General features: G+C 48.3%; 1 protein-coding gene across 2 annotated transcripts in view; it reads left to right on the top strand.

Moving 5' to 3' along the window:
* PALD1 (phosphatase domain containing paladin 1) overlaps window positions 1-3,334 on the top strand; it is a 21,992-nt gene extending 18,658 nt beyond the window's left edge. For both annotated transcript variants that reach the window (XM_015632635.3, XM_015632636.3), the window contains exons 19-20: window positions 205-360; window positions 2,993-3,334. In XM_015632635.3, coding sequence (XP_015488121.1) covers window positions 205-360; window positions 2,993-3,142 — 306 coding nt within the window. In that variant the 3' untranslated portion in view covers window positions 3,143-3,334. The remainder of the gene's footprint in view (window positions 1-204; window positions 361-2,992) is intronic.
* The last annotated feature ends 11,121 nt before the right edge of the window (window positions 3,335-14,455 follow it).

The raw sequence follows: 14,455 nt of genomic DNA, 5'->3' as shown, positions 1-14,455 counted from the left end.
CCCTGGGATGCAGGAGCTGCCGTGGGATGCAGGAACTGCCCTGGGATGCAGGAGCTGCCGTGGGATGCAGGAGCTACCCTGGGATGCAGGAGCTGTCCTGGGATGCAGGAGCTGCTCTGGGATGCAGGAGATGCCCTGGGATGCAGGAGCTCCCTGGGATGCTCTCCCAGCATGGGTGCCACTCCAGGCTGCTGTTCCTTGCAGGGAAAGTCGGGCAAGGATGAGAGGGAGACACGGACGCTGCAGCTGAGGAGCCTGCAGTACCTGGAGCGCTACATCTTCCTCATCCTCTTCAATGCCTACCTGCACCTGGAGAAGAAGGACTCCTGGCAGAGGCCCTTCAGCCTCTGGATGCGTGAGGTGAGGTTTTCCCTGGCTGCCACCTCGCTCAGCCTCGTGGTTATGTGGGAATACAGGAATTTACGGGGAAGCAGGGAGCCATCCTTAACTGGGATGTGATTTCTGGGCGTGTTGGGGATTGTCTGTGCTCCCTTTGCTCCGTGGGTTGGTGGCTCTCATGGAAAGCCACTGGAGATGGATGGCAGCCCAGCACATGGATGGGGAGCTCTCCCATCCCAAACCTGCTCTTCCCCCCTGGTTTGGAGTTTCCCAGGGGTTTTGTTGCGATTGCAGCATCTGGGGCTGGGGGGGCCACCAGCCAAACCTGCCTGGCCAGGACAGGTGGCACAGGGGGTGGGAGGTCTGGGAGGAAGGGATGGTGGCATTGGATATCCGAGGGAATTGGGAACCAGCTGGAAAAATTGAATAGGGGGCGAGTGAGAGACCCTAAATGATCCTTATGGAATGGGGGAAGGCTGGGTAAGAGACCCTAAATTACCCATATTTCCTGCTCAGGAGGGATGTAGGCTCTGGATTTATTTGGGATACGTTGATTTGAATGGGAATGTTGTGGGGGGGTGTAAATTTCCCTGGAAATGGGACTTTGGAGGGGGTACAAGGGGTGGGGGGGGGGGGCATAGGGGGGGGTGTGCTGGTGCCTGGGTGGGGGGTTCTGCATGAAGGGAGAGGCAGGGAGGAGAAGGGGAAGCTGGAGACATGGCAATTTTAATAATAATTTTAATAATAATTTTAATAATAATTTTAATAATAATATAATATAATATGTATTTAATAATATATAATATATAATAATAATCTTTAAAATAATTTTAATAATAATTTTAATAATAATTTTAATAATAATTTTAACAATGCTACTACTATTACTATATATTAATTACCTGTATTTTTAAAAATTTTATTACCACACAACTGTATTTTACTATATTCAATCTTCATTTTTGCTCCTTTGTTGTACCACCTCTGTTGATGTACTCCATCACTTCACTCCTCTTCATTAATTTTCATCTTTTACCTCCCTTACCTCCCCTCTCCCTGGTTTGCTGCTGTGGGAAAAAATCCCTCATCCTTTCCCTCTCCTTCCGCTGCTAATTCCTGTTGGCATCTTTGATCCGCCGGGCGGGAGATGAAAGGGTGGAGCTGCTGCCCGCCCCGCCCTGGCATCCCGGTTATGCCTCTGTTTGCATTGCTGGGGGAGCAGCTTTTGTGCAGATTTTGGGGTTTTGTTTTGGGTTTTTTTTGTGCTGTTGGCTTTTCTTTTTTTGCTGTTTTGTTTGCTGGATGCGGGAGGCGTGAGGTGGATCGCAGTGGTTTTTAACGTGGAGCTTTTTGGGGATGTGTCCTTTAGTGCTGCACCTTTTGGAGCTGCATCCTTTAATGCTGCATCCTTTTGGGGCTGCATCCTTTAATGCTGCATCTTTGGGGGCTGCATTCTTTTAAAGCAGCTCTTTTGGGGCTGCATCCTTTTTTAGTGCTGCACCTTTTGGGGCTGCACCCTTTAGTGCTGTATCTTTTGGGGCTGCATCTCAAAATTAGCACTACTAAAGGTAGTGCTGCACCTTTTGGGGCTTCATCCTTTAATTCTGCACCTTTTGGGGCTGCACATTTTAAAGCAACAACTTTTGGGGCTGCATCCTTTAGTGCTGCAGCTTTGGGGGCTGCACCTTTTAATGCTGCACTTTTTGGGGCTGCATCCTTTAATGCTGCATCTTTTGGGGCTGCACCTTTTAAAGCAACAACTTTTGGGGCTGCATCCTTTAGTGCTGCATCTTTTGGGGCTGCACCTTTTAAAGCAACAACTTTTGGGGCTGCATCCTTTAGTGCTGTATCTTTTGGGGTTGCATCTTTTGGGGCTGCATCCTGTTTTGGTGCTGCATCTTTTGGGGCTGCACCTTTTAAAGCAGCACTTTTTGGGCTGCATCCTTTAGTGCTGTATCTTTTGGGGTTGCATCTTTCGGGGCTGCATCCTTTTTTGGGGTGCACCTTTTTGGGCTACATCCTTTTTTGGGGCTGCACCTTTTTGGGCTGCATCCTTTTTTGGGGCTGCACCTTTTTGGGCTGCATTCTTTTTTGGTGCTGCACCTTTTGGGGCTGCATCCTTTAGTGCTGCACCTTTTGGGGCTGCATTTCCAGCACATGGATTTACCTCTGTCCTCCCCACCCCCAGTTTGCTGGAGCATCTTTTAACGCTTCCTTTCGGTGCCGCATCTCTTGAGCGCGGCCCCAAAAGGTGCTGCCCCCTTTTCATGCCACATCTCCCATAGGTGGGGTTTGCATCCCTCCCCCTCCCCACTCCCCCTGTCTGCTGGAGGGGAGGGAAAAACACCCAACCTGTGGACACAAGGAGCCTTTGACCCCCGGAGCGCCCCTTCCCGCCGCATAATCCCCGCGTTTTTAGCAAAAACAAGGCGCCATTGTAGCTTTTTGGCAGGAGGGTGCCAAAGCCAACAAACCCTGCGATGGCTGACCCCAGCAGCAAGGAAGAGGCTTAGAAAATGGATCAGCTGGGGCTGCAAAGAGGCTGGGGGAGCTGAAGGGGATGGTACCGGGATGGGGGGAGATACCTGGAGGTGGCAAAAGCATCCCCGAGCTGGGAGGGGAATTCAATAATTCAATCTCCCTCTGTTTCCAGGTGGCAGCAGTGGCTGGGATCTATGAAATCCTGAACCAGCTGGGATTCCCAGAGCTGGAGAGCCTGGAGGGCAAAGCCCTGTGCACGCTGCGGGGCCGCTGGCAGGCGCAGGGGGCCGCGTCCCGTCCCTTCCGCGGGGACTTCGTGTAGGGCTGGGGAGGGGGGAAACCCCTGCTGCTTTCTCTGGGGTGGGGAAGAGCAAAAAAAGAGCCAGAAAAGAATAAAAAAAAAAGACTCTTTTCCCCAAATCTAAGGGTGTGGGGAGGGAGGGGCGAGCCTTAGGATGGGAGGATTTCTGGGGTTCTTTTGGACGCAATAAAAATATTGTAAATTAAAAATCAAGACCTTCCTCGCTTTCTCCCTGTGGCAGTGCTGCATTTACACAAATTTATATAATCATATGCACAGAGGTGTATTTATGTGCACAAACACACCAATGTACATGTCTATATACACACAAATATATATGGTTATTTATTTATGGCTCCACCTATACATGGAGCCATCAACACTTGCAGCCAGAACTGGGACTCACAGAAATCCCAGCCACTTCAAACCTGGGTGTTTTTAAGGCTTGGGCATTTTTGTTGCTTCTTCCCAACTCTTTTTAGTCAGGATGGCAGCTGTGGTACCCAGTTTTGGGGTCCCACTTCCCCAGTTCGAGTGCCAAGGTGGTGCTGAGAGGGCTGAGCTGCTCAGCAAAGGCGTAAAAGCAAAATTAACGCCGGGTTTGGGTGTTTTTTTTTAATTCTTTTTTTTTTTTTAAAGGAAAGAGTGAAAAATGAGGTTAACCCAAGGGAGTTGATATAAATGAGGGGGTCCCAGTGGCCTCACAGTGGGGTGAGAGGAGCTTGGGGGCTGGGGGAGCAGGGGGAAGGCTCTTGGAGGGAGGAGAGAATAGGATGGGAAGCACAAAAGCAGGAGCACACGCTCAGTCTGTCCCAGCAGCCGCTTTCATCCGCTGCCAGCGGCGGGAGGTGGCAGAAATTCAAAGGTGGAGGCTGGAAAGAAAAACAACATTTTAAAATAGCAAAGCACTGTTTTTTCTTCAGCCTTGGCTGTGACAGACCCAGGTCCCAAAGGATCCCTCATTTTCTTTTTTTTTTTTTTTGGCTTAGCCACACATTTGGGGTGTGCTTTTTACATTTGTTCTTTCTTTCTGCAGGCAGAAATACCTGCCTGAATGTTTTGCCCCTTGCTGAGTGTTGCAGTGTTTGGATAACTTGCTGCTGGTGCAGCCAGACAGTTGACTGAGTAATTTTGAAATGCTGTCGATGCTATTTTCCCTCTTATTTTAGTTTTTAAGGCAGCACATCCTCTCTATCCTCACATCCCCATTTATTCTGCCTTACTAAAGCAATTACCTGCAGGCTCTTTTGCTAAAAATCCATCCCCTTCTCCTGCCCAGCAGCAACCCCTGCCTATTAGCCCTGTCTTAATTAGGCAGAGTTTTTAATTGCTTAGGAAATCCCAGCCGCTTTTAATCTTGGTAATGAAGGCTGGAGCTTTGCATCACCTGGTCCGAGGGGCTCAAAGGCTCCTTTCTGCTTTCCCACCATCCTAACAAGTGATTTCCAAAGCAGGGATACAGCAATTGCCTGGGAAAGAATAAAAAAGTGAAATCCTGGGAGATGGGAATGTGTTTGAATGTGAAAAATCAACCGTGCTGTTTTATTCCTTCTTTTCCCCAGGGTGGGGAGGCAGAAACCCAGATCCCTCTCTTAGATGAGAAGTTAAACCCTGGCTCTGAATGGCCTGGATTTTCTGCTCTGAGGGAAAAGGATTGGTAATTCTGAAAGGATTCAGGCAGAGACAAAGCAAACAAGGGGTTGTGCATCATATATCTAAAATATAGAATCGTTACTGAGTGTATATTATATATTTTAAGTGCTATATATTATGTCTGTAGCATACATTTTATTATATATGCTGTGTATCCATGATATATATATAGATTTTATATAACAATAGAAAATACACATTCTAGAATTATTCTATACAAGGTAAATTCTAGAAATACTGAAATAAATATAGAAATATTCTAGAAATATTAAAAACATTAAATATTGTAATTCTGTATAATAACAACCAGGAGCAAGCTGGGCTAGTGGAAGGTGTCCCATGGCAGGAGGGTAAAAAGCAGCTCTTAATTGGATGGGGTTAATGAGCTGACCCCCAGCCTCAGTGGGATATATTCCCTGGAGGAGCAGCAGTTCTTCCCAGGGGAGCACCAGCAAGAGGGTGTGTGGACAAAAATATCCAGAAAAAAAGAAACTCAAAGTGTGTTTTTCACGTTGAAAAAACAGGTTTGCATTAAAAAACCAAGAGCTTATTGATCAGTTTTATTGATTTTCATGAAAACCGGTTTTCTACAGGTTTCTCACCCTCAGTTAACTCCTAATTCTCCACTTTCCTCACCTTGTTCAAGGTTTGGAGTGTGGGAATACAGCTGAGGGGATCTGAGGTTATTTTGGGGTAGGGAATTAAACATTTAAATCCCAACCAGCACTCCTAAGGGATGGATTTCAGGGCAGAAAACATGGATCTGTAGCTGGTTGTCTTCTCTCTTGGTGTTGATCCCAGACCTGTATCTCATTTCTGTGGGGAATCCCTTCAGCCCTGGGTGCCATCACCCATTTTTGAGGCTTTATTTTTGTCTACAAATGCTTTTTTCCCAAACCTGCAGGCTCACAGGAGAATGTCAAAGAGCCAGGCTCTGTGTTGCAGCCAAGGGGAAGCCCCAACACTCCCCAAAATCACCCCACTGCACCCTTGGTTGTACTCATAGGCTGGGGTGGGTCATGGAAACTTTTACTATCCCTTAAAAAAAAACCCCAGTCCACCCCTTATTCCACCTTTGGTGCTGCTGGAGCTTGGAAGAGGTGAAATGTGGAGCTGGAGAACATGGAAAGGGGGCCCACAGCTGCCTTAATAAATAAATGGCTCTTTTACCTGTGACAGAGGAGAGAAACTTTATTTAAATGTTCATATATATTGCCATGGGAGCCTCACCCCAGGCTGCACCACCAGAAAACCCAGGATGCTGCATCCATCAGCTTCTCCCTCCTTCCCCTGCCCTGAGCCCCTCCCTGGGAGCTCAAACCCAAAGCAGGGGCATCTCTCCCCACTTTCCACTTGCCTTTCTCCCTCTCGCTGCTCAGGAAGCCTTGAGCACGGAGCAAAGGAGGGATTCTCCTTCCTCCACCCCAAAATATCCTGGATCATCATCAGACAGGATTTTTTTGGCCAGTTTGGGGGCCTGGCTCCATTGTCATGAGAGCAGTGAGTGCTTTAATGACTTTTCTTTCCCCCCATTTTTTTTCTGGCTACAGTGGAGGGGTCATGTGGCAATGGGGCTGTTTGTAGCTGTGCTCCTGCCTAACGAGATTATGCTTGACATGGATAATTAATTAATGGATTATTAATGCTTCTACTCGCCTTCCCCATCCCTGAGGGTTTGGGGTGTGCTGATATGTCCTTTCCAGGTCTTTCCTCTGCAGCAGATGTGCTGCACTCCTGTTCTTGTCTCATGGCAAAGGTTGTGTTTAAGGGTGTCATTAAAACATTTTATAAATTAAAACATTTATTAATTAAAACATTTATAAATTATAACATTTTATAAATTAAAACATTTTATAAATTACAATTAACCTGTAACCACTGGCTGAATGGCATTTGCTGTTCTTACAGGGACAACACCTGTCTTTTAAATCCCTATTAAAGTGTATTTTAATATAAAACACTTCCTAAAAACACAGAAGAAAAGCTTTCTGGAACAGAATAAAACCCCTGTGACATGATCCATGGGGAGTTCAAGGTCAAAATCTGCCTTGGAAGTGGAGGTATCCTCATATTTCTTCCCCTTATGAGGATGAGGGTGCAGAGGTTCTTCCTCACTGCTCAGCCTTTGCCTTTGGATGGAGCTTATTTGGTGTGAGGAATATTTCATTGGAGCTTTGTACCCTTGGACTGGCTGCTTCCTTCCAGAGAAAGCAAAACTTTCTGCCAGAAATCTTTTTTTATTATTATTATTCTGGGAGAACAATAATAGAGATAAGAAACAAAAATCTAAATCCACAGCGTGGGAGGTGACAAGGTGGCAAGAAACTTTATCCCCACCCCAGCATCTCTCTGTGAATAAATCAGCCTGGGAGATCCCCTTTCCTTCAAGATTATAATTTTATTTTACCTTTTTTTAATTCCAAAAAGTGTGAAAATACAGCTGGTCTTGGCCAGATTCTCCCTTCCTGCATCTTTCCATCAGACAGGGGCCCTGGCAAGGGGACCCCTCTTGGGGCTTCACAGAGGTAAAAGGAACAGGGCTGCTCTGACCTCAGCCAGGGATTTTATTCTCCTCCTCTCAGGGGCCAGTAGAAATCCTTGCAAGCTGAACTTCACGTGTCTTTATGGGTTTTTTTTATCCATCCAAAAGGGAAAATGTGCCGAGGAGCCAATATTCCACTGGCACGTGGGGCTGCAAGGGGAAACCTGCCACAGCCCCAGCCAAATTACTGCAGCTATCAGAGGCTTCAGGGCTGTGTTTTTCCCCAAAAAATCCCCTTTCCCCCTATTTTTCTCCCCCAGCTTTCCAAGGCCCAGCTCAGGAGTGTTTCCCTTTAATTTTGGGGAAAATTAAGGGTGTTTGGGGTTGGGGGTGATATAATTTCTATTTAAAGCAGTGGGGAAGAGGCACGTGCTGGCTTGGGGCCACCATGAATAGCTCTGAACAGGAGAGCTCTTAAAATAATAATAATAATAATAATAATAATAATAATAATAATAATAATAATAATAATAATAATAATAATAATAATAATAATAATAATAATAATAATAATTTCCATGTTTTCCTTGAAGGCATGTCCCCCTCCAGCAGAACCCCCCAGTGAAACCTCTGCAAAAGGAGCACATCTGGGTTTCATTTTACAGCTGAAGAATAGTAATTAAGATGCTTCTGCAGAGCCAGGGCTTGAAAAACTAAAAATAAAAGCCATGTAGGCACAATACCAGACCTCCAAGCACCAGAAACTCCCCTTTTCCACCCTGTTTTCACCCTCCCAGCTCCACTGAACCCCTGTTGTTTTGGTGAGCAGAGGCAGTAATAAATCATAAACTGGAAGGGGATGGTGCAGAGAGGAGGGGTTTCCAGAAGAGCAATGGAAATGTTAACCTGTGTAGAGGGTGGCAGCAAGGGGAGGTTTTCCAAAGCTCCAAATACGACAGATATCACGCAAAGAATCAGGCTTGGCTTTTTTTTATCGCAGCAAAATGTGTATAAACCACGGATCCCAGGCTTGGAATGACTTTCTCCCTCTATTTCTCACTTTTCTTCTATGAATATTGCAAGGGAAGGGGGAAAAAAATCAAAAAGCAGCTGTCTTCCACCACCTCAGGGTGCTTCTGGCCCCAAGCAAATGAAAAATTAATTTTCCCCAGCTCAAGCTAAAAGAGGAGATGGGGCTCAATGAGGTTCACTCAAAAGCACTCACTGATGTGAGCTGATGGGGGTCATGCTGGAAAAATATCCACGGGCTGAGGGGATGAGCAAGGGACTGGGAAATGCTCAGGAGTTTGATTTAAGAGGTCAAAAAACAAACAAACAAACAAACAAAAAGGTTTTGGGGTTTACATGGCAGTAAGCTCAATTTTAGCAGGAAGATGATAAAATATTGATGAGGTGGTCAATGTGTGAAGAGGGAAAGGCTCGTCTGGGGAGGGTGCTGGGCAAGGTTAACCTAGTTTGTATTGTGCATCAGCAGGGAAAAGAGAAAGGGAAGGGCTGGGAATGCCAAGGCAGCAGGGATGGATGCTCCCAGCAGCCAGGCTGTGCCAAGCCTCAGAGCTGAAGTGGTGCTGGTGGAATTTTGGTCCTAAAGCTCTGGCAGGGGAGGTTTTAACACCCCCTGCATCCCACGGACAGCGTGCACACGTTTCTCCCGGCTGCCACGGCCATCAGGGAGCTTTGGGCTCTTTGGGAAGGAGGGGTCTGTGGGCCAGGAGCCCCTCACCCTGCCTCAGTCCCACTGAGGTGCTGCCAACCCGGGGCTCAACATCTGCTGCAGCTGTGCTTAGCAAAAGAGGGATTTGGGGGTTATTTTCTGCCTCCCCAGCGCCGGGACGCGGCCACGCCGGCCGAGCTCTCTCTGCGGCGCGGTTCCTAGAAGGAGAGCAAGTTTTTCCCTCCTCTTTTCCAAGCCTCTGCCGCTGACAGTAGGGGCTGGAAGCCATCCAAGGCTGTCGGTATAAATCTCACTGACCTTGTTTCACCATCCCTTAACTTGCAGCTCAGCCAGGACCGGCGTCGGCTTCCACTTTCTGGCTCATTTATCCCTTTTCCAGCTTTACAGTTTGGGTTCCTGAGCTTGTCTGCTCATCCCTGGGTGGGCAAGGCAATGGTGGGGGGGACTCCCAGCCCCTAGAAAACCTCCCAGCAAGGCTGCCAAGGCAAACATCTTGCAGGAATTTGCAGATGCAGCTGTAGCTGAGGAGAAACGATGCTGGGAGGTGCGGTGTGATGCAGTTTGGGATGAGGGAAAGACCCTTCTGTTTGGGTTGGGCTGAGCACAGGGCTCTGATCCCAAAAAACACTGCCTAGGTGCCTTCAGGAGGTGAGCCTCAGGAAGACTGGAGCTCTCTTCCCTCCATCATGTGCCTATACAGGAGTTTGTTCCTCTCCAGAAGTTTCTTGCTGTCAGCCTCCTGTGGTAACTCGATGTCATCTTTGCTGTCCTGCTGCATCCAGGGGTTTGGGGTTTGGCTGCAGGGGAATGGCCTGCTGTCCCCACTTGTGGGATGCTGGGCTCACAGGGAGATGTGGGATGCAGAGCAGCTGGAGATGGGGAGAGGGTAGGAAGTGGTGGTTTCCCACCCTGGCTGGATCAGCCGCTTTGCACACCCAACTCTCTGTTCTGGGTCCTGGAAAGAGGCCTTGGGAACTTGGGTCCTCTCAGAAATCCATGGCATTGTGTGCTAAATCCATACAAAACCCTTCATTTTCCAGCTCTGGTGAAGCCTCACCTTTGAAATGCTGTTCTGATTCCAGTTTGGAGCCTCGTGGAAGAGCTCTGCCAGTGGCTGCTGCTGTCACTTGGTTTTGTGGCAGCATCCAGAATCTTTGGGAGGCTGGCAGCAAGAGTTTGGTGGCTGGATAGATCAGGATTCGTGTTTTAACAGGGCCAAACTTGCAGATACACAAATTAACCAGGAGGAAAAACTTTCCAGGGTAAGAAAAGCAAGACATGGCAAAAAAAAAAAAAAAGAAAAAAGAAAAAAAAGAAAAGAAAAAAAAGAAGAGAAAAATCTCCTGGGGGTTTTTGGAGGCTCCCTCCGTCTTTGGAGGTCTCAAAGTAGGGATTAGGGAGAGATCTGCCAGGAATGATCGTGCCTCGGGGCAGCCGGAGACCAGATGATGTGTCTGTCAGCTCCCTCCCTCCCTCTCTCCCTGCCTCCAAAATCCGGCTTCGTGCTTCTCCTGCTCCTCTCCTGGAGCACAGCATCTTCTCTTGTCAACTCCACCGTGGTCTTCCAGCAGGGCTCCTAAAATTCCCCCCGAAAAGAGCTGAAATCCTGGGCAAGGGCTGGTTTTCGGCCAGGGGAGAGGGAGGGGAAGATGCTCAGGGGGGTTTTGTGTCCCCTCCTGCCGCGGAGCTCCAGCAGCGGCTGCTCCCTGCTCGAATCCCGGGATGTCTGAGGGATGAGGTCATGTTCGCTCACCCACAGCCCTGACTGTGCTCCCATCCCTCCCTTTGGAGAGCAGGGTGGGATTGGGATGCTCCCCATCCCAAACTTTGCCTTGCTCTGAGCATGGATGCGTTGCACCAGGATGGGGATAAGCGCCAGGTAAAATCCCTGCCCATCCTACCTGTGCCTAGCATGCTGAGCCATCCCTCCCAGTGCTTCTCCTTCCTTCTTCCAGCTGCTTTTAAAACCTCAAAACACTTTCCCTGCCCTTCTCCTTCTTAATTCTATTTTTTTTGCCATTTTGACCACCTCTTGCCAGAAATCAGCCCGTGCCCAGGAGGTTCTTGTGCATCCCCAGTGCAGGGACAGCTGCTCCAGAGCCTTTTGGATTAACAAACAGGAGGTTTGAATCTCTGGGAAGAAGAAATGTGATGAGCTAGAGCTGGAAATACAGCCCTGTCTTCTCACTCTGGTAGACCCCAAGCTCCTGGCTCCCAAACTCATGATAACATGGGTAGAAAAGCCACTTTAGGTAATTGGTGGAGATTATTACAATTTTATTAGCCCTAATGCCCTCCCCTCCAAGAGGTTTGCATGGCTGAGCAAAACAACCAGTGCCCATAAAGTCACAAAAATAGACCCAATTAAGTATTTGGGGTTTTTTTTTTAGTTGTTTTTTTTTCTTCTTGTAAGAAGTTCTTCCAGCCTTTTGTGAAAGTTTTTTTTCCAGCCCTCAAAATCAAGATTAACTGTATTTGGAGGCCAACAGCTGCATCTGCTGCTGGTGGAGGGGGTTTGGAACATGTCACCTGGCCTCTGGATCCCAGTGGTACCCAGTGGGATGGGAAGGATGGCCAGAAATTGGCACTGCCAGATGAAAATCAGGCTTTGGGAATACTGGCTGGAGCCTCCTGCAGGAAAAGGAGCCTGATTTGGGGTTTTAAAAACAGCAGCTGCTGTCAGCTTTCTTCTCTGGAAGCTGGAAAGAAAACCTGCTCCTTCTTCCCCAGGCCTAGAGGTCGCCTAATAAATGGGAAAGTCCTCAAACCCATGTCACTGGTAAATCTCCAGGCTGCAGAGGGAAGCCTTGAATCGTAAAGAATTCCAGAGTTATCCATGGAGGAAATGGATGCACGAGATAAAATAGCACCCCAGGAGGGGAAAAACAGGAAAAGGAGCCATTTGGACTCCAAAACAGAAAGGAAAAGGTTAAGGCTAAAGTCAAGGAGAAGGGTGGGACAGAGTTAAAGGCTGGGAAAGGCAAAGCCAGGAGACAAAGAGGAGAATAGAGGGGAAGGACAGGAGGGGAAGGACGAGGGGAAGTCGCCTTGCTGCTTCTCTTTCCCTTCTCAATGGCAAGAACCGAGAAGAAAAAGGCTGGAATGAACAAATTCTTCCGACATAAATGATGGTGTATTGATAGAGATAACACCAAAACCCCCACAAATATTATTATTATTATATTAATATTTCAGGCAGATAAGGCCAACAGGTAGGGCTGGTGTCACTGAGTGGGTGACAAATGAGCATCTTGTCATCTGGGACCCTGAGAGATCCCCTTGGAAGTTGTCTTTTCACCACCTCCAGCATGTCATAGGTACCCAAACACAATTAATTATTACCTTTAGAAGGTAATAAGTGAGGCAAGTTGATCATTGCCATTGTCATTCAGCCAAATTTATGCTGCCAAAGCCTGAGATTTGCTAACATCAGGGGAGGCATAAAGGTCTAGAGGGACTGGATGAATTCACAGATCTTGTGGATGATGAAAACAGTTTTTGCCTCTGAAAAACAGTAATTAATGTTTTCCAGAGCTGTCCTCCACAAGTAAAGTACTCCCTTTATTACATGTCTCATCATAAATCTATTCAGTCAAAGTAAGGGCTCGTTCCAGCTTTGATGCTCCAGTGGTGATCTTCCAAAATCATCCAAAATGCTCGGAGCACAAATTCATTTTCTATCTCTTCTGCAAAGAATCTTTTGCAGATCATTTCTCCTCTTTAATTATAGATTGCACAAAGCAACAGAAGCATGAAAAGACTTAAATTGGGAATAAAAATCCGCTTTTCCTCCAGCTTGAAATTCTCTACTTGAAGTAAGTGTATTCCTCTCTCCTTTTGGTGGCATCCTTTTGGTGCCTTTACCTACAGGGAATTTTGGACTGGATTTTGATCACAGCAGCCTCAGCTTCTCCTCTTTTCCCCAAAACCCAACCCAGTCACCCAGCTGGAAGGTGAGGCTCTCCACCCTCCTCTGGAGGGATGCTCTGGCAGCATTCCTCCTGGATAACACCACAGCAGAGTGGCACCTCACCAGAAATGGCTACAGCAGGACCCTCTCCAAGGGGTTCCTGGTCTCCACCTCTGGAACCTCCTCCTGGCCCCCAGCAGCCTCACCATCCTCCCACACCTGCAGTGGAGGTAAGCAGGGCATTTTCCCAAATGGTGATCATTTCCTACCATTCTGAGCATTGCTGTGCCGATGGCTTGGGAACAAAGCTCCAGCTGAGGTCCTACCAAAGAAATCCCAAACCAGAATCCTAATTCCTGGAGGGAAGCTTGCAGGCTGGCACGTTTATATTCCCCCTGCTTGCCTTTTCCATTGTGCTCTGGCCTCTGTGGCAGCTTGGATGACAAGTGCCTCAAGGCAGGAATTCCCTCTTGGGAAAGGTTTTGGGTTGCTCAGCATAACCTGGGCCCCGTGGCAGTAAAATCTGAGCACAACCAGCACAACTGGTGTTACTGGTGTGGCAGCACAGCCCCCCACCCTGGAGCTGTCCAGAAGAAAAATAAATAGCCACACACAGCACATGGAAAACAGGGCCAGGGGGTTTGTTCCTCTGTGCTGATGGATGCCCCATCCCTGGAAGTGTCCAGGGCGAGGCTGGATGAGGCTTGGAGCAACCTGGGACAGAGGAAGGAGTTCCTGCCCATGGCAAAGGGGTGGAGCGAGATGATCTTGAAAGCCACTTCCAACCCAAACCCATTCGGTCATTCTAGGATGCTAGAAGCCCTTTTAACACTGTGCTGGATTTGTTGAGTGCTGTTGAGTGTTTTTAGGGGAGTTCTGGATTTATTTGCCCCTTGTCAGGGTGGTGAGGAGGAGGAGGAGCCTGAGGAAGCACAGCTCGTATTGAAGTGTGGGGTCCCAGCTCCGGAGCTGTGGCGATGCCCTTTGGAAAAGCCAAAGCGTGTGGGTTTTCCTTGGAGAACCAGCAAGACAGCATCCAGGAACAAGGCCAGAGCCTCCTTCTGTCTGTTTCCCCCCAAAAACAGGAGGAGAGGGAAGAAAGAAAAAATTAAACGGGATGGTTTGGGTTGGAAGGGACCTTAAAACTCATTTTATTTTGATCTCTTGCCGTGGCCAGGGACACCTTCCACTATTGCAGGTTGCTCCAAACCCCATCCAACCTGGCCTTGTGCACTGCCAGGGATCCAGGGGCATCTTCAATTTCTCTGTTAGGGATGTTTCCACATCTGGAAAACATCCCAGATGTTTCCAAACAGGATGTTTACCTCCAGCTCACGCGGCGCTCCGAGCTGGGAGCCGATTTGGCTCTCCCTGTGGAGCATCTCCGCAGCGAGGGGCCGGGAGCTGGGATTTGGGGAGAGGGGCAGAGCTGGGGGGGCTCCCCGGCTCCGGCCGCGTCTCGCCTTTGTTCGGGCAGCGCTGGAGCCGGGCGGCCGCGGGGCGGGGAGGGATGGGGAGGCGGGATGGTGGGAGGGAGGAAAGGAAGGAGGGAGGGCAGCCCGAAATGGCTTTTTTTTTTTTTTTTTTTTTTTT

The sequence above is a fragment of the Parus major genome, chromosome 6 (assembly GCF_001522545.3).
Source record: "Parus major isolate Abel chromosome 6, Parus_major1.1, whole genome shotgun sequence".
NCBI lineage: Eukaryota > Metazoa > Chordata > Aves > Passeriformes > Paridae > Parus > Parus major.
This window is presented reverse-complemented; position numbering and strand designations above follow the sequence as displayed.